Source organism: Nerophis ophidion, linkage group LG12 (genome assembly GCF_033978795.1).
Source record: "Nerophis ophidion isolate RoL-2023_Sa linkage group LG12, RoL_Noph_v1.0, whole genome shotgun sequence".
Classification (NCBI taxonomy): Eukaryota; Metazoa; Chordata; class Actinopteri; order Syngnathiformes; family Syngnathidae; genus Nerophis; species Nerophis ophidion.
In genome coordinates, this window is record NC_084622.1 from 42525611 (window position 1) to 42548867 (window position 23257).

The 23257-nt window shown below is 41.8% G+C and overlaps 1 protein-coding gene across 6 annotated transcripts in view; it reads right to left on the reverse strand.

Moving 5' to 3' along the window:
• Window positions 1-23257, reverse strand: part of LOC133563459 (serine/threonine-protein kinase BRSK2-like) — a 641999-nt gene that overhangs the window by 41329 nt on the left and 577413 nt on the right. For 3 of the 6 annotated variants that reach the window (XM_061917595.1, XM_061917596.1, XM_061917593.1), the window contains exons 14-17: window positions 20482-21247; window positions 20351-20399; window positions 17413-17536; window positions 7566-7746 (exon numbers count right to left, since the gene is read on the reverse strand). In XM_061917595.1, the coding sequence (XP_061773579.1) occupies window positions 7566-7746; window positions 17413-17536; window positions 20351-20399; window positions 20482-21247 (1120 nt within the window). The remainder of the gene's footprint in view (window positions 1-7565; window positions 7747-17412; window positions 17537-20350; window positions 20400-20481; window positions 21248-23257) is intronic. The other 3 variants (XM_061917594.1, XM_061917597.1, XM_061917598.1) reach the window with 3 other exon arrangements.

Below are 23257 nucleotides of genomic sequence, written 5' to 3' on the forward strand. Positions count from 1 at the left end.
GTCCCACTGGGTCATTGTCACCGATGTCCCACTGGGTGTGAGTTTTCCTTGCCCTTATGTGGGCCTACCGAGGATGTCGTGGTGGTTTGTGCAGCCCTTTGAGACACTAGTGATTTAGGGCTATATAAGTAAACATTGATTGATTGATTGATTGATTGAATCATAGCCAGCAGCAGCTAGAGCTATTCGGACTGAGAAAGCGACAATTTCCCCATTAATTTGAGCGAGGATTAAAGATTCGTGGATGAGGAAATTTAGAGGGAAGGACTAGAAAAAAAAGAAAAGAAAAAAAAAGGCGTTGCAGTGGGAGCGATTCGGATGTTATTAGACACATTTACTAGGATAATTCTGGAAAATCCCTTATCTGCCTACTGTGTTGCTAGTGTTTTAGTGAGATTAAATAGTACCTGAAAGTCAGAGGGGTGTGGCCACGGGTGTGTTGAAGCCAGAGTCTCTGAGGGAAGTCACGGCAGCTGCAGCAGGACGGAAACTCCACTGATGTCTCCGGTAAGAGGCGTTTTATTACCACAATTTTCTCACCGAAAACTGCCGGTTGACATGTTCGCTTGACCGCTCTGATCCATAGTAAAGCTTCACCTTCGGGAATTTTAAACAAGGAAACACCGGCTGTGTTTTTGTGGCTAAAGGCTAAAGCTTCCTACCTCCATCTTTCTACTTTGACTTCTCCATTATTAATTGAACAAATTGCAAAAGATTCAGCAACACAGCTGTCCAGAGTACTGTGTAATTATGCGATTAAAGCAGACTACTTATAGCTTGGATCGGGCTAGAACATAATGTCCGCTACAACCGGAAACGTCAAACGCACGCGTCATCATACCGCAACGTTTTCAACACGACACTTTGCGGGAAATGTAAAATTGCAATTCAGTAAACTAAAAAGGCCGTATTTGCATGTGTTGCAATGTTAATATTTCATCATTGATATATAAACTATCAGACTGCGTGGTCGCTAGTAGTGGGTTTCAGTAGGCCTTTAGACATTCATTGTGCATGCTGCTTGAAGCCATTTGGATGACATCACTTCCCGTACACACGGGCGCGGTCATATCGAAGAGCTTCCACGGCGAGCGTCACTTCTGACGTGTTTATTTCCACAACCATCATACACTATATTGCCAAAGGTTTTTGGCCACCTGCCTTGACTCACATATGAACTTGAAGTGCAATCCCATTCCTAACCCATAGGGTTCAATATGATGTCGGTCCACCTTTTTGCAGCTATTACAGCTTCAGCTCTTCTGGGAAGGCTGTTTATAGGAATTTTCGACCATTCTTCCAAAAGCTCATTGGTAAGATCACATAATGATGTTAATCAAGAAGGCCTGGCTCTCGTTCTCCATTCTAATTCATCCAAATGGTGTTCTATTCGGTTCAGGTCAGTGTTCATAAAAAAACGCAGTAGAGGTTGTATTTAATTTAATATTTTTGCCCACTGTAATGTTATACACAGTTTGAACAGTAACACTATGTTGGAATACAGGAAAATAAAACACTACTTTAAACAAGTGATTATTTGGCATACTACCACCATTGTTTGAGAATGGCTGATTTGGTTGTTTTACCCGTCACTTACACTGTTGGCATGGATAGATTATTTGTACTCAACACATCATCTTTTTGGTCAATTAAGTGAAATTAGATCATTTTAGTGGTCAGGACTCACTGACATAAATGTTCTATTTCCTGTTAAGCTCAGCGCAATCCATATCTACGCTGGCTTTTGCAAATGTGTGTGTGTGTGGGTAAGCATGCTGTGTAAGCCGGCTCTGCTCAGGCAGGGTGGAAGCAAATCTTATCAAGCACTCACAATGTGAAGACTTGTGAAAATCCTTTTTTGGCAGCACATTTGATGACAGTCACCTCTGGAACCAGCGCATCAAGGCATGTGCTCCCCACATACTACACTCGAGGGCCATATATTAGATTGAAATGAAAACTGCGAGAAACTAAATGAAAATGAAAACTCCGTTTTTATGTGCTCTGTTGGAGGAACGCTGCAAGAAATATTCCAGTGTGTTAATATGTTTGGTGTTACCCTGTCTGACAGTGTGGACAAGGAAGAACTTGTAATAGTATGTTGTCGTGGAAACAAGTAAAAGTGGAACCACAATTAACGATCCCCCGATTGTACGATTTAGGAACCACAGACCAAATAGAAATATGTTTTGGTGTACGGACATTGTCCCAGGGTATGAACATTCATTCTGGTTGTCAACAGCATTATTGTCCACATAAGAACACTGCAATAAATGAGGCGCGTCCAAAATTGAGTGTATGGTTAATAAATAATAATCAAACAGTATTTTCCGGACTATAAAACGCACTTACAATTATCATTATTTTCTCAGAAATCGACAAGGCAACTTATAACCCGGTGTGCCTAATGTAAGGAATGGGTTTAGTTGAGCTTAACTACCTCAAAGTTATTTTATTTGGTACATGGTGTAATGATAAGTGTGACCAACTGATGGCAGTCAAACATAGGAGATAAGTTTAGGCTGCACTATGATGGGTCTCAAGTAAACAACACCAACGTTTTAAATGTTCAATTGAAAATATAGAACATTACACACGGCGGTCAAAAAGCTATCAAAATGTTTAAAGGCCTACTGAAACCCACGCAGTCTGATAGTTTATATATAAATGATGAAATATTAACATTGCAACACATGCCAATACGGCCGGTTTAGTTTACTAAATTACAATTTTAAATTTCCCGTTGAAATTTTCCTGTTGAAAACGTCGCGGAATGATGACGAGTGTTTGTGACGTTAATGGTTGGAGGGGACATATTAGCCCAGCACCACTTGCGGCTAAAAGTCGTGTCTTTTCATCGCATAATTACACAGTATTCTGGACAGCTGTGTTTCTGAATCTTTTGCAATTTGTTCAATTAATATTGGAGAAGTCAAAGTAGACAGATGGAGTTGGGAAGCTTTAGCCTTTAGCCACACAAACACACGGTGTTTCCTTGTTTAAGATTCCCGTAGGTGAAGCTTTCCTATGGATCAGAACGGTCAAGCAAACATGGCTCCTGACTACATGTCAACCGGCAGGTTTCGGTGAGAAAATTGTGGTAAAAAGTCGCCACTTACCAGAGATCAGCTGAGCTTGTGCCGTCCATGCAGCTGCCGTGACTTCCCTCAGAGACTGGCGTCAACACACCCGTGGACACGCCCCTCCGACTATCAGGTACTATTTAACTCACTAAAACACTAGCAACACAATAGAAAGATAAGGGATTTCCGAGAATTATCCTAGTAAATGTGTCTAAAAACATCTGAATCGCTCCCAATGCAATCGCCTTTTTTTTTTTACTTTATTTTTTTAAAATATTTGTTTTCTTTCTAGTCCTTCGCTATCAATATCCTCATCCACAAATCTTTCATCCTCGCTCAAATTAATGGGGAAATTGTCGTCTTCTTGGTCCGGATAGCTCTTTTTGTTGGAGGCTCCCATTATAAACAATGTGAGGATGTGAGAAGCCCTCACCCTTGTGATGTCATCGTCTGCGACTTCCGGTAAAGGCAAGGCTTTTTTATTAGCAACCAAAAGTTGCGAACTTTATCGTCGATGTTCTCTACTAAATCCTTTCAGCAAAAATATGGCAATATCGCGAAATGATCACGTATGACACATAGAATGGACCTGCTATCCCCCGTTTAAATAATAAGTAGGCCTTTAAGTATGACTCTGGTAAGCTATGAAGCCTTGAAGGATTGTCGGCGTATTAAACATACGAGTATTATGGTGTGTGAAGAAGTGAATTATATTAATATAGCGCTTTTCTCTCGTGACTCAAAGCGCTTTTACAAAGTGAAACCCAATATCGAAGTAACATTTAAACCAGTGTGGGTGAAGTGTCTTGCCGAAGAACACAACGGCAGTGACTAGGATGGCGGAAGCGGGGATCGAACCTGGAACCCTTAAGTTGCTAGGATGGCCACTCAACCAACCTAGCTATACCGCCCCACACATATATTATTATACAAGAGCAACTTTTCTCACCTTCTGGTACCTGCTGATCTGTATTTCGGATCTGCATAAATCCTGAAAAATTGCGCGCGTCTGTGCCGATGCCGTAGTCGATAAGCTTCTTCTTTTTCTCTATCTTCTTATGTGACATTCATCCTCCGCTGTTGCCATTTCCAATAAAAAGTAGTGTAAAGTTTTTACTTATATCTGTCAGTAAACTCGCCATGAAAGTGCCTAAACATACTTGCGTAGTGAGTTTACATTATTCACCCCAGGAACTTTAGTTATTAGAAAGTTCCGGTCGGTCGGTTTTTCACGGGACACGAGAAGATGCTGCTCCGTTATTGATTTAAGTAAAGTTTGGATGTCATTAAAACAGTTAGCTCCATCTTTTGAGACTTTTTCCACTATCGTCCTTGCACGCTACACCGCTACAACAAAGATGACGGGGAGTAGACGCTGCCAAAAGTGAGCCACGTAAATAAGACGGCCCACAAAACGCCGCATCCGGAAGTGACTGTCAGAAAGCTGGTTGAAGATGATCTGTAAAACACAATCTATGCAACATTTTGACCAAAGAACCACCATTACATGTTATGTAGACCAAAAGGAAGTGTTTTGGAAAAAAAAAGACTCCTTCAATGTGCCCTATAATCTGGTGTGCCTAATATATGAAAAAATATCAAAAATAAACCATTCATCGGCAGTGCACCCTATAATCCGGTGCCCCCTTGGTCCGGAAAATACGGTACCATCATGATAAAGGTCTCACAGTTCTAAATATTTGACACACAATGTCTTGAGCATATATATATATATATATATATATATATATATATATATATATATATATATATATATACATATCCATCAGTGACATGCAGTCAGGGGGAGGCAGGTGAGAAATCATGGGGGAAAAAAAAGGTAAAAAGAATAACAATTTATTAAATTGTTATATGTATCCGGTGATTATACTTTATAAAGTTATTTTCCATTTAACCTCACCAGTTTTAGATTATTTTTATTCAAAATTGCTGAATTTTCACATTTGCCGTTCAAAATACTGAGAAGAAACTTACGGTGAGTCAGCAGCCAGTTGAGCCTCACCATTGATTGCGCAATGACTCGGCTAACTGCTGGCCTGCTGTGCAGTGAGACCGTATTGCTGTATGAATTATATTATACATTTCCATAGTTTAGTTAGCTGAGGTATATAATGTACAGTGTATTTTGTCAACAACTTTATGTGTGTAACATATTTCTTGTGCTGCGCAATCATAAAACGGCTGCGAAGACGCACTGTGTGAGGCACCTGTTCTCCTGCCTCATGGTGATAGAGGGCGCTAGTGATCCCAGGGATCATTCTTGCGATTAGTCTGCTGCAGAATAAGTGACAACAAGCTACAGTTAAGTTAGAAAGTCAAATGCAGCAGCAGCGATCGTTTATTTTTTACTCTCCACTGGACTTTTAACATGGATGAACAGTTTTCTAAACTGGACTTTCAATCGAAGCAGGAGGTAATAATTAAAGGAAGACCAACGCCGGAGCTAAAAGGTTTGCTTCAGACAGTGATCTCCATCAAGACAGAGACTTTTAAAACTGAAGAAAGATAAGGAAGACTTCCATAAACAAGTTATCGATGCTTTTGTTCAGAAGGAGCGGCGCATGGACTTCCTTTATAAGTAAAGGTAAGACCATAATAACGTTTTTTTTCTTAAATGTGCTTTTTTGTGTGCTATAGTTTGTATGTGTAAAGAATGCTGGTATGAGCTTTTAAACATAACCCGTTAACTGCTGCCAATAAAATGGTGAATAAGAAACTCTTTAGGGTTCATATGTTTGTAAATCTGACTGCGATGAAGTCAGTGCCTCACCAGCCATGAACCTCACCGCACGTCACTGATATATATATATATATATATACATACACAAGCACAGGCTATATCATCCCTACAAGATGAACAGGGAAGCATGCGGAAGAGGCTTGTACGGATGAAATAGCCACAGTGTTTTTTCCTATTGAGCACTGTCTAACGGATAAACCACAGAAACATTGACTATATATATATATATATATATATAATTATATATATGTGTGTGTGTGTATGTATAAGTATATATATGCATATATGTGTATGTATAAGTATATATATATGTGTATTGTGTATATATGTATTTATATATGCATATATATGTATGTATATATATATATTAGGGCTGGGCAACGATTAAACATTTTAATTGAAGTTAATCGCACTATTTCTCCGATTAATCGCGATTAACTGCATTGTATACGCAAAGCCCAATAATGAATTCAAAAGTAGTGTGTAGTGCACCTTTATTGGAATATTCTCCCACATGAACAGAAGCGCCAAAACATTTGTTGTGCAAACACAATTTAAATCCGTCCTTGTTAAACAGTAGCAGTTAAATAGCATATTTTATGAAAATCAACTCAAAAAATGTAAATACAAACATTTAAGCTTATTGCCACTGCCAGGGTATTTAAGTTATCCTGTTTGTTATGGAAAATAAATATAATCTACATACAAATCTCTGAGCCACAATCATAACATCTGAACAGGCAATTTCTGAGGTAACAGCAGAAACATTTTTTTTAACAGGGATCTTATGTTTGAAAAACCTATATTATAGGTAGTGGGCTGTTTTAGGGAATTTTTGATCAAATTATCCGTAGTAGCAATATTAATAATGTTGTGTTTATTCTGCGTAGTGCACTTAAAATAATTATGACCATATCTAGGAATTGATAAAATGGGAATTTTCCGATTGTTTGCTTGGTGCTTTGATAAACTGCACGCATCATATACATGGTACTATATTGTGATGTTATGAGCCAGGGAAAAAAAGAACTACCCTACCCAGCATGCAACAGGATTGACGAGCATGCGCGGTAGCCCGGTATAGGTTGTGTGTCGCCATGACGGCATCTTGTATGTTGTGATATGCACGTTCTGAAAGCAAACGTTAAGAACTCAGCCAACACTCCTCGTCTGCATTATTCATAAATAGACAGACAACACATATACTCCGCTGCTTCACAGGCCGCTGGATGTAGCCGGCAAAGTATTCCCATGCTAGCTAGCCGGTCTAGCAAGCACGCGTCATTCAGTCCAAAACGGCCCGATCTATCCACATTCAGAATTGTCTGGCGGTCGTAAGTGATCCCGGAGTGACCACGCTGTAAGCCAGCCATGAAATTTGCAGAATTGTCCGGTATTTTTTGCCAAATGTTCCATTCTTACCAAGAGCCCCTCGACGCCGGGCGACGCCATCTCGTTAAGAAAAGGCGTTAACAAAATAAAAGTATGTAAACAACATATGCTTATGTGCGATAAAATAATTGTCGGCGTTAATAGATCGATGAGTTAACTCGTAATTAACGCATTAATTTGCCCACCCCTAATATATATATATATATATATATATATATATATATATATATATGTTTGCGTGTGTTTGTGTACAGGAAGTGATTGATTTGTGTGATGGACCTGATATCAATGTTCAGTAGCAGCACCCACTACATTTGGAGCATGCTGACCTGAGAGCAGGGTGAAGGTGACGGAGTAGATGCCGTTCTCCTTGGTGGCAGCTGTGCTCTCCGTGTAGGTGATGTCCACCTGGAATTTGACCGGCTTCTGGAAGACTGTCGGACCAGCTGTGGACTTGTACTCCGCTCGGAAACTGGTCTGCGAAATGACGCTGTGGCTCAGGCTTGGGATCTAGGAGCCAAAAATCAACCAATACATCATCATGAAACAAATGTAAGTGATAAGGGTTTGATCGACTAAGATATAAATAAGTGCTTAACGGCATTTGCAAACTAGAAAATGGAATGTGCTATTAGTGGGCATTTTGCTGATGATCCACTAAGACTGTGTGTAGTACAATTTATAAGAAGTGCATAAGTGGTGCAGACCCGCCATATTTAATTGAGGTTTTTTGCGTACATACCATACCGCCTGTCACTGTGGAAACAAAGCTTAGCTCTGGAATCAATCAATGTTTATTTATATAGCCATAAATCACAAGCGTCTCAAAGGGCTGCACAAGCCACAACGACATCCCCGGTTCAGATTAGACGGTTTAACTGTTGCGTGGAAGCAAATAAGACAGGCAGACAGTGTGGGGTGAAAGACAGGAATATGCACCGTATTTTTGGATTATAAGTCGCAGTTTTTTTATTTTTATAGTCTGGCTGGGGGTGCGACTACTACTCTGGAGCGACTTGTGTCAAATTATTAACACATTACTGTAAAATATCAAATAATATCATTTATATCATTCACGTAAGAGACTAGGCGTATATCAGCAATTATTACACACACACACATATGTCAACCAATAAAAATTTGGCGGGGGCGGGTCATGGCCATACTTGCCAACACTCCCGGATTTTCCGGGACACTCCCGAAATTCAGCGCCTCTCCCGAAAACCTCCCGGAAGAATTTTTTTCCCGGAAATCTCCCGAAATTCACGCCCCCTCCAGCTCCATGCGGACATGAGTGTTTTCACGTCCGCTTTCCCACTATATAAACAGCTTGCCTGCCTAATCACGTTACAACATCTACAGATTTTTAATAAAAAACTGCACACACAAGGAGGCGAAGCAGAAGAATGAAGTTACAGCCATGGCGACGCCGTCTGTAATAGAGTGATTCTATGTTGTCTGTTGCCATCTCCTGGTGAATGTTGGCTATAGCGTTATGGGGTTGCTTTTTGATTGGCCAACAATTTACGTGGTGTTGTGCACCTGACGGCAAGTGACTCTCGCCAGTACGCAAATGGCAGAACAAAGGTTACTCAAATTGTGAAAGGTAAGTGTTGTTGTTTTGTTTTTTTTAGGAACCAGCAAGCACAGTACAGTTAGTAGAACAACTGTGTTTTTATTACTGTTTATTTGATAGGGGCCGTCTGAAATTCAAGTATTTATTTTATTTATATATATATAATAAAATAAATATATATAGCTAGAATTCACTGAAAGTCAAGTATTTCATACATATATATTTATATATATATCTATGAAATATATATGAAATACTCGAGTTGGTGAATTATACTCCTCCCTAACCACGCCCCCGCCCAAACCACGCCTCCACTCCACCCCCGACCACGCCCCCCACACCCCGAAATTGGAGGTCTCAATGTTGGCAAGTATGACGATAGGGCGAAACTATCCTTGCCCAGAAACACGTTCCTGGTTTGCGGAGTATAAATATTTGGGGTTTTGGCACCAGCTGCTAGACTGGATCTGAACAATCTAAGTCTGAGACTAGATCTGACCACTATAAGTCTAAGACTAGGTCCGACCAATCTAAATCTAAGACTAGATCCGACTAATCTAAGTCAAAGACTAGATATGACCAATCCAAGTCTAAGACTAGATCTGACTGATCTAAGTCTAAGCCTAGATTTGACTAATCTAAGACTAGATCTGACCAATCTAAATGCAAGACTAGATCTGACTAAGACTAAGACTAGATCTGACCATTATAAATCCAAAACTAGATCTGACAAATCTGAGTCTCAGACTAGATCTAACCAATCTAAGTCTATGAGCATGAACTGATGAAGCCTACTTGGATGAGAGGCAAAACGTCTAAGACAGTGGTTCTCAACCTTTTTTCAGTGATGTACCCACTGTGAACATTGTTTTAATTCAAGTACCCCCTAATCCAAGGGTCGGGAACCTTTTTGGCTGAAAGAGCCATGAAAGGCAGATATTTCAAAATGTATTTCTGTGAGAGGCATATAGGTGGCGACTTGTCCAGGGTGTACACCACCTTCCGCCCTATTGTAGCTGAGATAGGCACCAGCGCCCCCCACCACCCCAAAGGGAATAAGTGGTAGAAAATGAATGAATGGATGGATGGATGGATGAATACAACTAAATGCGTGCATTTTTAAGTAAGACCAATATTTTTAGAGTATAATAAGTCTCTTATTCTTTTGAATAACATTGTTATTCTAAAGTTAACCAATAATAAATATAACACTTCTTACCATTGAAGCGACTTCTTGAACAGGTGCGATAGAAAACAGATGGTTGGATTAAAATGCATGAAAATGTTTTATAATTTCAACGTTATTTTTAACACTGTGATTACCAGCGGAATTATTCATTACTTATCGTGTTAAGCAATGTCAGCTAAGATTTATCTGAGAGCCAGATGCAGTCATCAAAAGAGCCACATCTGCCTCTAGAGCCAAAGGTTCCCTACCCCTGTGCTAATCAGAGCAAAGCATTTTTGGTTGGAAAAAAAGAGATAAAGAAGTAAAATACAGCACTATGTCATCATTTTCTGATTTATTAAATTGTATAACAGTGCAAAAATATTGCTCATTTGTAGTGGTCTTTCGTGAACTATTTGGAAAAAAAGATATAAAAACAACTAAAAACTGGTGGAAAAATAAACAAGTGATTCAATTATAAATAAAGATTTCTACACATAGAAGTAATCATCAACTTAAAGGGCCCTCTTTGGGGATTGTAATGGAGATCCATCTGGATTCATCAACTTAATTCTAAACATTCCTTCACAAAAAATAAATCTTTAACATCAATATTTATGGAACATGTCCACAAAAAATCTAGCTGTCAAGACTGAATGTTGCATTGTTGCATTTCTTTTGGATTATAGCTCGGCATTTAACACCATTATTCCTGATAGACTGGTGTCCAAACTGTCAGACCTGGGTCTCTCGAACTCCATCTGCATGTGGATTAAGGACTTCTTATCCAACCGCCCCCAGAGGGTGCAGTTTGGTCGCCACATGTCATCAAGCCTGCACCTCAGTACCGGCTCTCCACAAGGCTGCGTGCTGAGCCCCCTTCTCTACTCCATCTACACATACGACTGCACACCTGCCCACTCCAGCAACTCCATCATCAAATTTGCGGATGACACCACCGTAGTGGGGCTCATCTCGGAGGGAGACGAGGCTGCATATCGGGATGAGGTGGAGAAGCTGTCGGATTGGTGCAAAGTCAACAACCTGGCCCTGAACACCTCCAAGACCAAGGAGCTGGTCATAGACTTCAGGAGGAAAAAAACGGACATCCTGCCCCTGATCATCAGTGATGACTGTGTGGAGAGGTTTCTCCGACTTCCGCTTCCTGGGAGTCCACCTGGCCAACGACCTATCCTGGAGCACCAACACCACGGCTACCATCAAGAAGGCACACCAGAGACTGCACTTCCTGAGAATACTCAGGAACAACCACCTCTCACAGGAACTGCTGGTGTCCTTCTACCGGTGCTCCATTGAGAGCATCCTGACCTACTGCATCTGCGTGTGGTTCAGCAGCTGCACGGCCGCAGAGAGAACGGCGCTCCAGAGAGTCATAAAGACCGCCCAGAAGTTAATCGGATGCCCCCTCCCCTCCCTGGCTGACCTGTACAGCTCCCGCTGTCTCAGGAAAGCACAGAGCATCCTGAAAGACCCATTCCACCCCGGGCACAGCCACCTGGAACTGCTACCCTCAGGCAGACGCTACAGGGTGCTAAAAGCGAGCACCAATAGACTAAAAAATAGCTTTTACCCAAGAGCCATAGTAGCACTAAACAGGCACTGAGTGTCCATATGTCCATCATGTCCTCATGTGTAATGTTTAAATGTTTTTCTATTTTTTTGGACTACAATGTGAAATAATGTTTTATGTATGTGTGTATATGTATTCATATGCATGCAGATATGCATCTGTGTGGATACATATACATATACATATATACATCTGTCATCTCTATCTTTTTTATTTTATTTATTTTTTATTTATTTATTTATTTTATTTTATTTTTTTTTAAATTTATACTACCATGTTGTATATGCACCTTAGGAGGAGCTGCTCCAATTTCGTTGTTCTTTGAACCTGTTCATTGCAATAATGACAATAAAACTCTATTCTATTCTATTCTATTCTTTTCACAGTTTATGAACTTACATTCATATTTTGTTGAAGAATTGTTCAATAAATATATTTATAAAGGATTTTTTAATTGTTGCTATTTTTAGAATCCATCCATCCATCAATCTTCTTCCGCTTATCCGACGTCGGGTCGCAGGGGCAACAGCCTAAGCAGTGAAACCCAGACTTCCCTCTCCCCAGCCACTTCGTCTAGCTCTTCCCGGGGATCCCGAGGCGTTCCCAGGCCAGCCGGGAGACATAGTCTTCCCAACGTGTCCTGGGTCTTCCCCGTGGCCTCCTACCGGTTGGACGTGCCCTAAACACCTCCCTAGGGAGGCGTTCGGGTGGCATCCTGACCAGATGCCCGAACCACCTCATCTGGCTCCTCTCGATGTGGAGGACCAGCAACTTTACTTTGAGTTCCTCCCGGATGGCAGAGCTTCTCACCCTATCTCTAAGGCGGAGGAAACTCATTTCGGCCGCTTCTACCCGTGATCTTATCCTTTCGGTCATGACCCAAAGCTCATGACCATAGGTGAGGATGGGAACGTAGATCGACCGGTAAATTGAGAGCTTTGCCTTCCGGCTCAGCTTCACCACAACAAATCGGTACAACGTCCGCATTACTGAAGACGTCGCACCGATCCGCCTGTCGATCTCACGATCGTGAACAAGACTCCTAGGTACTTGAACTCCTCCACTTGGGTCAGAGTCTCCTCCCCAACCCGGAGATGGCATTCCACCCTTTTCCGGGCGAGAACCATGGACTCGGACTTGGAGGTGCTGATTCTCATTCCGGTCGCTTCACACTCGGCTGCGAACCGATCCAGTGAGAGCTGAAGATCCTGGCCAGATGAAGCCAACAGGACCACATCGTCTGCAAAAAGCAGAGACCTAATCCTGCGGCCACCAATTTCTAGGCGCAGCGTTGAGGGGTTCCGGTTTGGTATTTTTCGAATATTTTTTAAAAATCTCACGTACCCCTTGGCATACCTTCAAGTACCCCCATTTGAGAACCACTGGTCTAAGACAAACAAAACAGTCCAGTTGTGATCGGTCAAATGAGATGACAATGGCCTGGATGAAAGAGAACATTCATAGGCATGTTTTTTTTAAACAATTGCTGCATATGAGAAACCTCCATAAAATCTGAAGCACATGAGAAAAATATGGGTAGTGAGGGACTAAACCTAATATTCTTTCGAGTCACCCAACATTGTGCTCTTCCTCCTGAAATGAATTTGTATGTCCAATAAAAAAAGGTGAGTTGTGAAATTGCTGCGTTTCACCCTGGTGATGTGGAGGGTTGACATTCCACTAATGTGAGTGTGCTTCAAGATATAAATTCCGAGAGTTTGGGTGCCAATCTCCTGTCGGAAATACCAGCTAGCACAACCCAGGGGGGATAATAGCTACCTCCAGGGATGGAGGAAAATATTTGACACTGACCTCTGCAGGCAGGCCGAGCATGCTCGCATTTATTTTCGACTTTGTTCAAATCTAACGAAGGTGAGCATGGGTTATGTTCAATCCCGCTGGCTGAATGCCCAACTAGAATTCTGCTAATGCTGCAGTTATGCATATCCACTATTTCTACGGCCGCCGCACATTGGCATGTCCTCACACCGCTCATCCGAACAGTCGCAGAAAAAACATAAACGCGCTCAATAGCCGACATTGGCGGCAAAGCATCTATATGCTAATCACCCGTGCTTTTTGTTGATTTTCTTTTCACCTCCGGTTGAGTCTGCAGTCGGGGGGAAAATAGAAGATGAGCGCAAGCGGTTGGCTGAATGGCTACGTAAATTACGAGCGTGTTCGCAGCAGAGCTGAGGCGCGCCGCGCGCACCCGCAAAGCGCGCACCTGGGAGGAAAGGCTAACAGTCAGCAAGCAGCAGACACTCAGTGAGGTCAGGTGGGGGAGATGCGACGGCTCGACTAAGATCACTTTTAAATGGCACAGGTCGGCTTGCTGCTGTCAGTTTTACAATAAAAAATAACTTCACTGGAATAACCATTATTATTATTATTATCATCAGAGTTCGAACATTTTAATTTCATTTATTGCCAACCTTGAGACCCCTGATTTCAGGAGGTGGGGGATGTGGGGGCGTTGTTGGGGGCGTGGTTAAGAGGGGAGGAGTATATTTACAGCTATCCATCCATCCATTTTCTACCGCTTATTCCCATTGGGGTCTGGGGGGGGGGCGCTGGTGCCTATCTCAGCTACAATCCGGCCGAAGGCGGCGTACACCCTGGACAAGTCCCCTGCTCATCGCAGTATGTGTAGAAATATTTTTTTTATAATTGAATCACTTGTTTATTTTTCAACAAGTTTTTAGTTGTTTTTATATCTTTTTTTCCAAATAGATCAAGAAAGACCACTACAAATGAGCAATATTTTGCACTGTTATACAATTTAATAAATCTGAAACGGATGACTTAGTGCTGTATTTTACTTCTTTATCTTTTTTTTTTCAACCAAAAATGCTTTGCTCGGATTAGGGCAGGGGTAGGGAACCTATGGCTCGAGAGCCAGATGTGGCTCTTTTGATGACTGCATCTGGCTCTCAGATAAATCTTAGCTGACATTGCTTAACACGATAAGTAATGAATAGTTCCGCTGGTAATCACAGTGTTAAAAATAAAACATTCTCATGCATTTTAATCCATCCATCCATTTTCTGCCCCACCTGTTCGAGAAGTCGCATTAATGGTAAGAAGCATGTTACTTATTATTGAACGGGACAAGCGGTAGAAAATGGATGGATGATTGGTTGGTTATGTTATTCTAAAACGCATTATACTCTAAAAATGTTGGTCTTACTTAAAAATGCACGCATTTAGTTGTATTCAGTGTTAACATTTTTATATGGCTCTCACGGAAATACATTTTAAAATATTTGGCTTTCATGGCTCTCGGTCAAAAAGGTTCCCGACCCCTGGATTAGGGGGGTACTTGAATTAAATACATGTTCACAAGGGGTACATCTCTGAGAAAAGGTTGAGAAACCACTGCTCTAAAAGCCGTAGATGTTATTTTCACATATGCATGCACAGTAGATGGCAGTATTGTTTTGTTTAAGAGTGTCACAACATTGCTGCGGCAGACGAACTGCTTTATGGTAGACGACAACGTGACTGCTGTTGTTGTGTGTTGTTGCCGCGCTGGGAGGACGTTAATGAAACTGCCTAACAATAAAAACCACATAAGAAACCAAGAACTCGCCCTCAATCATTCTACAGTTTTAACATCATTGGGCAGACACTCTGTCTATATTGTGGGAAAGCGGACGTGAAAACAGCCTGTTGACACGTCACTCGGGTCCGCATGGAGCTGGAGGGGGCGTGCCCTCCAGCTCCGCCTGAATTTCGGGAGAAAATTTGTCCCGGGAGGGTTTTGGGGGAGGCGCTGAATTTCGGGAGTCTCCCGGAAAATCCGGGAGGGTTGGCAAGTATGCATTTATCAGACTTACTGACGTTTAATACTAGAATAAGTACAGCGAGCTGTGGAAGATATTTTATCAGTCTGTTGTGGCCAGTGCCCTGTACTTTGCAGTGGTTTGTTGGGGGAGCAGCACCAGCAAAAAGGACTTAAACCGGATTGACAAACTGATCCGGAACGCCGGCCAAACTATCGGCACGGAGTTGGAGGCGTTTGTGTCGGTGAGGGACAGGAGGACACTGGACAAACTGCTGGCCATCATGGACTATCCTGCCCACCCACTCCACCAGACAATTGAGGTACAGCGGAGTTCATACTCCAACAGGCTCCTTCAGCTCCGTTCCCACAGTGTTCCATTCAAGAACTCCTTCATTCCGCACTCCATCCAGCTGTATAATCACTCGCCATACAGCAGCAATAGATGATATCAACAGCACTCAAATTACATTTCATGACCTAAATGTTAACCAAGTATTACTGATATTATCGATTACAAACGCTAACTGAGAAACTATTTATAGCGGCGCCGTAATCACTTCCGTGTCTGTTCGAGTGGTCTGCTGCTCACTTACCTCCTTGCTGCCTGTAAGTTTATTCTAGATAATGAATCATGCATCCCACCTGGACATGAGATGTCTGAATAGGTAATCCGATAAGTTGGTACACTTTGACAGCCATTTAAGACCTGGAACTGATGAGGACGGGACAAAAAGCGCTTGTTCGCCCCACTCCTCCCTCCCCGTTTTTCTTCACGAGGTTTATAAGACATTTTTCATCTAAATAGGAATATATGAACATCCAAACAATCAGCATCCTAATGACAGCAGACATTGTACAGTAAGTGATGTGTTTTTTTAAATTAATGCGCCATATGCTAAAAATGATCAAAATACATAAATATTGAATGTTATTAGAAATGTCCTCATTACTACGTGACATATATACTTACATTGTGTATATAAAACCCTAATGGAGGTGTTTGGATGTTATTTTAGGGCAGGGGTAGGGAACCTATGGCTCTAGAGCTAGATGTGGCTCTTTTGATGACTGCATCTGGCTCTCGGATAAATCTGAGCTGACATTGCTTAACACGATAAGTAACGAATAATTCCACTTGTAATCACAGTGTTAAAAATAATGTTCAAAATATAAAACTTTCTCATGCATTTTTAATCCATCCATCCGTTTTCTACCGCACCTGTTCAAGAAGTTGCGTTACTGGTAAGAAGTTATTTATTTATTAAAGGTTAGTGTGGCGCTTGCCCTCCTGGGGGTTCTTCAGACCACCAAGCACCGACATGAGAGCCTGTTTCAGGGTTACAATATTGGTTTATTTTTCAATAAGTCTCTCAGTTGCTTTCCAGCAATTGTATTTTTCTCTTTCGTTCCCGCTCGCGCTCTGGCTCCAGCCCCAAACCCGTCTCTCCTCCTGGCTACTGCTTATAACAAAGCGACAGGTGATTAGATAACAAGGCCCAGGTGGGCCATCTACACACCTGTCGCTGATTTCGAGGCCGGTCCTGGCACACCCTATTTCGCTGCAGGCCCGCAGGCCACGTCCCCTCCACAGTTAGCTTCATAATAACAATGTTATTAGAAAGAATAAGAGACTTATTATTCCCTAGAAATATTGGTCTTACTTAAAAATGCACGCGTTTAGTTGTGTTCAGTGTTAAAAAAGATATTATATGGCTCTTACGGAAATACATTTAAAAACATTTGGCTTTTTAGCTCTCTCAGCAAAAAAGGTTCCCGACCCCTGTTTTAGGGGCTCTATAGACAGAATTGAACGGCTCCTATAGGCTCCATTGTAAGCGGAATTTTGATCAAATGTATTTAATAGTTAGAACGCATTTTTAAAAAATCCATCCGAAAGGGAATAAGCGGTGGAAAATGGATGGATGGCATCCGTCGTCATGTATTTCATAATGATTGTGAACGATAGGCGCAATTCCCAAAAAAAAGTGCAGTTCTTCTTTAAACTTCTTAAATTTCTTGGACAATGTCTATTTAAGCATTTAAGTGGATCGTACCGAGAGAAATGCTTGAACAATGTCGGCCTTGATGGAGCTGAGAGGTTTGTCCCTGATGACAATGAAGATCTGCTCCTCCTTTTCCAGGTTGATAAAGTTACCAAACCAGGATTTTTTGGCAAGTCTGTGGAAAGGGAAGAAAAACAATGTGTCACTGCCACCACTGATGCATCCTTTCATTTATTCATGCTGTACTGTACACAGTTACAAATAAGATGGAGCCTATCACAGGGAACATAAACAAACAACCATGGTCACAATGGACAACTTTCAGGCTCCAATTAACCTTACATGCATGTTTTTGGGATATGTACCTGGAGAAAACCAACGCAAGAAAAAGGGCAAACTCCACACAATGCGCCTCACTGCACTAATTAATTAATACCACGTATTCCATGTGTGTAAATAGTTATACATGGAAATATGTCACCAGTATTTAACGTATTTCCTTCAATTCCCACCGGGGCGCTAATTAATTTAAAACCTCTTCTCACTCCTGCGCTTACCAAAGGCATGCGGTAAAAGTAAGGATGCGCTAATTATTTTAAAACCTCTTCTCACTCCTGCACTTACCAAAGTCTTGCAGTAAAAATTTGAGTGTGATGTAAGCTCGGACCTTAAATCCTACTGAATAGCTCTTAATCTTCTTCCCTTTATGCGATTTTAAATTATCGGTATTGAAATCAGCCTCCTCCATTTTGAAAATGATGACAGGGGAAGTTTTGACCAGGCGGTAATACTAAGCATGCGCTAATTATTTTGGGAATCGAGTTTGACCCGGCAGTAATTCAAGGCAGGCGCATACTATATGCCCTGCGGCAATTCAAGGAAATACGGTAAGTCCCATCTTAATACTCATTTGTACTGTATACTCTAGCCTTTAAAAAGACCCCCCTCTTATAGCAGTTGATCTGCCGTTTCTTTTCTGCACTTCTGCGATCCCCTCCAAGTTTTCTCATTGTGCCATTGGGTTGAGTTTTCCCTTGCACTGATGTGGGATCTGAGCCGAGGATGTCGTTGTGGCTTGTGCAGCCCTTTGAGACACTTGGGATTTAGGGCTATGTAAGTGAACATTGATTGATTGATTGAACAGTGTAACACCTGTGAAATGGGCCTTGAGTGTGTACTTGATGTGCTTTCCGTGACCTTCAATGAAAACATTCACAGGGGATGGAATCTAGTAATCACAGAGTAACTCAAGATACAGTACACTAGTATACAGAAAATGTACAATGAGTGGTATTTATTAGCAGCTTTTATTCATTTTTTTTCCCTACACTTTGAACCCTGCTGCTTATAAGTCGAAATGGCTAATTTACAGATTTTTCTTCTCTTACGACCATTTTTTTGTTAAGATTATGAGACATTTGGGATGGTCTCCTGCTGGCCCCACTATGGACTGGACTCTTACTATTATGTTAGATCCACTCTGGACTGGACTTTCACAATATTATGTTAGACTCACTCCACGTCCATTGCTTTTGGTGTCCCCTAAAGCAGTGGTCCCCAACCTTTTTGTATCCGCGCACCGGTCAACGCTTAATAATTTGTCCCGCGGCCCGGGGGGGGTGTCCTTTTTTTTTCTTTGTCATGAAAAAGGGAGGTTTTTGTCATGAAAAAGGGATTTTTTTGCGGTTGGTGCACTATTTGTAAGTGTATACTGTGTTTTTTATGTTGATTTAATAATTAAAAAAATATATAAATATTTTTATTTTTATTTTTTTTATAAAAAATTCTTCTGCGGCCCGGTGGTTGGGGACCACTGCCCTAAAGGGGGGGGGCACATATGCGGTCTTCTCCAAGGTTTCTCATAGTCATTCACGTCGACGTCCCACTGGGGTGAGTTTTTTCTTGCCCGTATGTGGGCTCTGTACCGTAGATGTCGTTGTGGCTTGTGCAGCCCTTTGAGACACTTGTGATTTAGGGCTATATAAGTAAACATTGATTGATTGACATTTTTCATTTAAATGGGAATATATCAACATCCAAGCAGTCCGCATCCTGATGACAGCAGAATTTGTACAGTAAGTGATGTTTGTTGGCTCTCATGAAGTCTGCAGTGAGCAGCAATCAATGATGAAGAAAAAAACAACAACAACCGTTGTGATGAGTTTTTTTTTTAATTAATACGTACAGTAAATATGACATGTTATTAAAACGTGCCCGTTACTACATTACATATATACTTACATCATGTACAATATATAAAACCCAAATGGAGGTGTTTGGATGTTTCTAAGGGCTTTATAGGCAGAATTGAGCGGTTCTCCTGGGCTCCATTGTAAGCAGACTTTGGATCGCATTCATTTATTATTTAGAATGCATTAAAAATATATATTGGTTCGTCGTCATGTCTTTCATAATGATTGCAAACGATTGGCAAAATGAAAAAGTTCCCCTTTAAATAAACTATTGGAATTGTTGTGTGTCTGGATATTTAGCATACCGTATTTCCTTGAATTGCCTCTTCTCACTCCTGCGCTTACCAAAGGCATGCGGTAAAAGTAAGCATGCGCTAATTATTTTAAAACCTCTTCTCTCTCCGGCACTTACCAAAGTCTTGCAGTAAAAATTTGAGTGTGATGTAAGCTTGGACCTTAAATCCTACTGAATAGCTCTTAATCTTCTTCCCTTTATGCGATTTTAAATTATCGGTATTGAAATCAGCCTCCTCCATTTTGAAAATGATGACAGGGGAAGTGCCACTCGTGACGTCACGAGTTTGACCAGGCGGTAATACTAAGCATGCGCTAATTATTTTGCGGCAATTCAAGGAAATACGGTATATTATAACTGATGCTTGTGATAAGATCAGTCGGTCTTTAAAAACCCAGTTATTCATAAGTTTCTGGTATAAAACTCATGATGTGACTTAGTACTTCTACTGTGGTATGGCTAGATATGCACGACAACGACAGTAAAAAGGACATTTACTCACTCTGGGGAAGACTCTGGAGTGAGACTCGACATCTCATCTTGCGTGGGAACTGTGGAATGGAGAGTTAGAGGTGAGACCGAAGGCTCAAATAGATGAATAATGTGGAGCAAGATAATATATGTTTTATTTACTTCTCACACCTTGGAGTTTCCTGCGGTGGAAGCGTGGGGAACCCAGGAAACTGTTCTTGATGGAATTGAGGCGCGTCCTCCATGGCATGCCGCCAATGGAGGGGCTGGGGGGCGGCGTCGGGCTGGGAGTTCCGGCCGGGCTGTCCTTGGGCGTGTGCACCGGGGTGCCCTTGGGGGTCGGTAGGGGGCTACCTCTAGGGGAGGGGTGGGGTGTAACCTGTATGAGGGGGATAGATTTAGGTGGGTGGTCAGCATATGAAGAAGGCGTGGGTGTCACTGGGTGAAAGTGGTGCAGACGGATTGAGGAGGGAGGCACCGCTGGGCTGAAGGGCACAGAGAGTTGGGGGTTGGCAGCGAAATGGGAGCGCCTCACTTGGGGGGTGTTTAAGATGGAAGCAACGGGGCTCGGAGAGGTTGGCGATAGCGGGGAGGTTGGCGTGGGGGGCACAGAGATGGATGCGGGGTGTGACGAGATCTGGGACGGAGCTAAAGACTCCGGCGAGGTTGCTGCATCTAATGAAGCTTCAGGGAGCGGGTTGGATCTTGTGGCTTGAAGAGCCTTAGGGGCAACTTTGGGCTTGGTCGGGAGAGTTTGTGTCTTGTTAAGAGCGGCCAAAACGGCCTCGGCGCTCGGGGCGAGTGAGTTCGGCGTGGAGATCCGTGGGCCTGTGCGATTTGGAATTGGCTCGGGGGAAGGACAGGGGCTGGTGTTTGTAGACTGCGGCAAATCGGGGATTTGAGGTGGAACACTAAACTTTCTAACTGGCTGTTATGGTCAAGGCAGGCAGGTGATGGAATACCAAGGAAGACCCACATCCATACAGAGGAATAAGGACAACAAACCAAAGGAATATCAACAAACAAAAGGAATAAAGTCAACAAACACAAGGATAATGTCAAGATATACAAAGACAGGACCAAAGTCCAGAGACAGGACAAAGAAGAAACAAACATGCAAAGGAAACAAAACAAGAGTACACAAAACATGGGTCAAAAACGGAGACAAAAATGAAAGAAAAACAGAAAAGAAACATGCGGTTAGAAAACAAAGCAAACGCATTTCGGGAATAAGACGATAAACTGAGCAAGCAAACACACTTAAAGTATATAGAAAGACATAAATAAGAGGTTGAGAAAAGAACAGCCATGTGGGAATTACAAACAGGCGGGAAGGACAGTGTTAGAAGTCAGCACCAAAGGCTCCAGCGAGGTTTATTGCTCTTCTATTGATTTTTAATCTTGCCATTTAAACCACATTGGGTAAAATGGTCATGAACAGGAATCATTAGAATGTCCCATAGAAAAAACATTGAGTTTCATATCAATCTCCCTCTCAGATCAAGTAAAAAGAAAATCCGTGGGTCGAGGATATTGTTTTAGAATGCAGGCTAATCCAGGGCGTTCTTAGCTTAGTCAGATGGATACATTTATCACAGGCCTACTCCATACTATAGAAAAAGTAGGATTCTGTAAAGTATTCTTTGAGCTGGATTTCCACAAAGCTTAGGCACCAGAATACAGAGCGAGAAGGCAATCAAGCTGAGAGAGGATGGAGTGACAAAACGCGTTGGGCTTTGAAGAGAAGTTTGCTCACAGAAGTGAGTACAATGCTACCTCGACTGTTCGTGAGTTTTTGGGGATACTAGCAGTATATCAGCTAATTGTTATGCTTTACGTTACGAGCAAAAATCGCACTGCTAGTTGGCGTAACAAAATGAGAGAGTGAAACCCCATAAGGTCCGACCAAAATGCGATGTCTCATTCGATAGCTCGTTATCTTATAGCAAGCGAGACATAAGTGACTTCAGCTTCTCTATATTTTCCTGGATTAATGTCCGCCGGAGGGGTGTAGACTGCAGTCTTGTCAATTTGCAGAGTCTGCTGCATGGTAGGACATGTTTTCAATGCTTTGTTTTTCGGATTCAGTGGGCGTCATCCTTTGCACTCACGTTCTCAGTTTCAAGGTTGGAGGGCAGGATTGTGTCGACCTCTGGCTGTATGTTTCTTTGATAGGGACATTGCACAACACATACAGTGGGGCAAAAATGTATTTAGTCAGCCACTGATTGTGCAAGTTCTCCCACTTCAAATGATGACAGAGGTCTGTAATTTTCATCATAGGTACACTTCAACTGTGAAAGAAAGAATGTGAAAAAAAATCCAGGAATTCTCATTGTAGGAATTTTAAAGAATTTATTTGTAAATCATGGTGGAAAATAAGTATTTGGTCAACCATTGAAAGCTCTCACTGATGGAAGGAGGTTTTGGCTCAAAATCTCATGGCCCCATTAATTATTTCCTTAACACGGATCAATCGTCCTGTCCCCTTAGTTGAAAAACAGCCCCAAAGCATGATGTTTCCACCACCATGCTTCACAGTAGGTATGGTGTTCTTGGGAGAACACCACACCCACTTTTAAGTGGGAGAAATTGCACAATTGGTGGCTGACTAAATACTTTTTTGCCCCGCTGTATGTGTTGTGCACGGACCAGATAAAGCTGCAGAAAAAGTCAACTTCTATCTGTTTTCAATGCGTTTTCTTTATTTTCATGACTATGTACATTGTAGATTGTCACTGAAGGCATCAAAACTATGAATGAACACATGTGGAGTTACGTACAAACTTGTACTTAACACGAAAAAGGTGAAATAATTGAACACACGTTTTACATTCTAGTTTCTTCAAAATAGCCACCCTTTGCTCTGATTACTTCTTTGCACACTCTTGGCATTCTCTTAATGAGCTTCAAGCACACCTGTGAGGTGAAAACCATT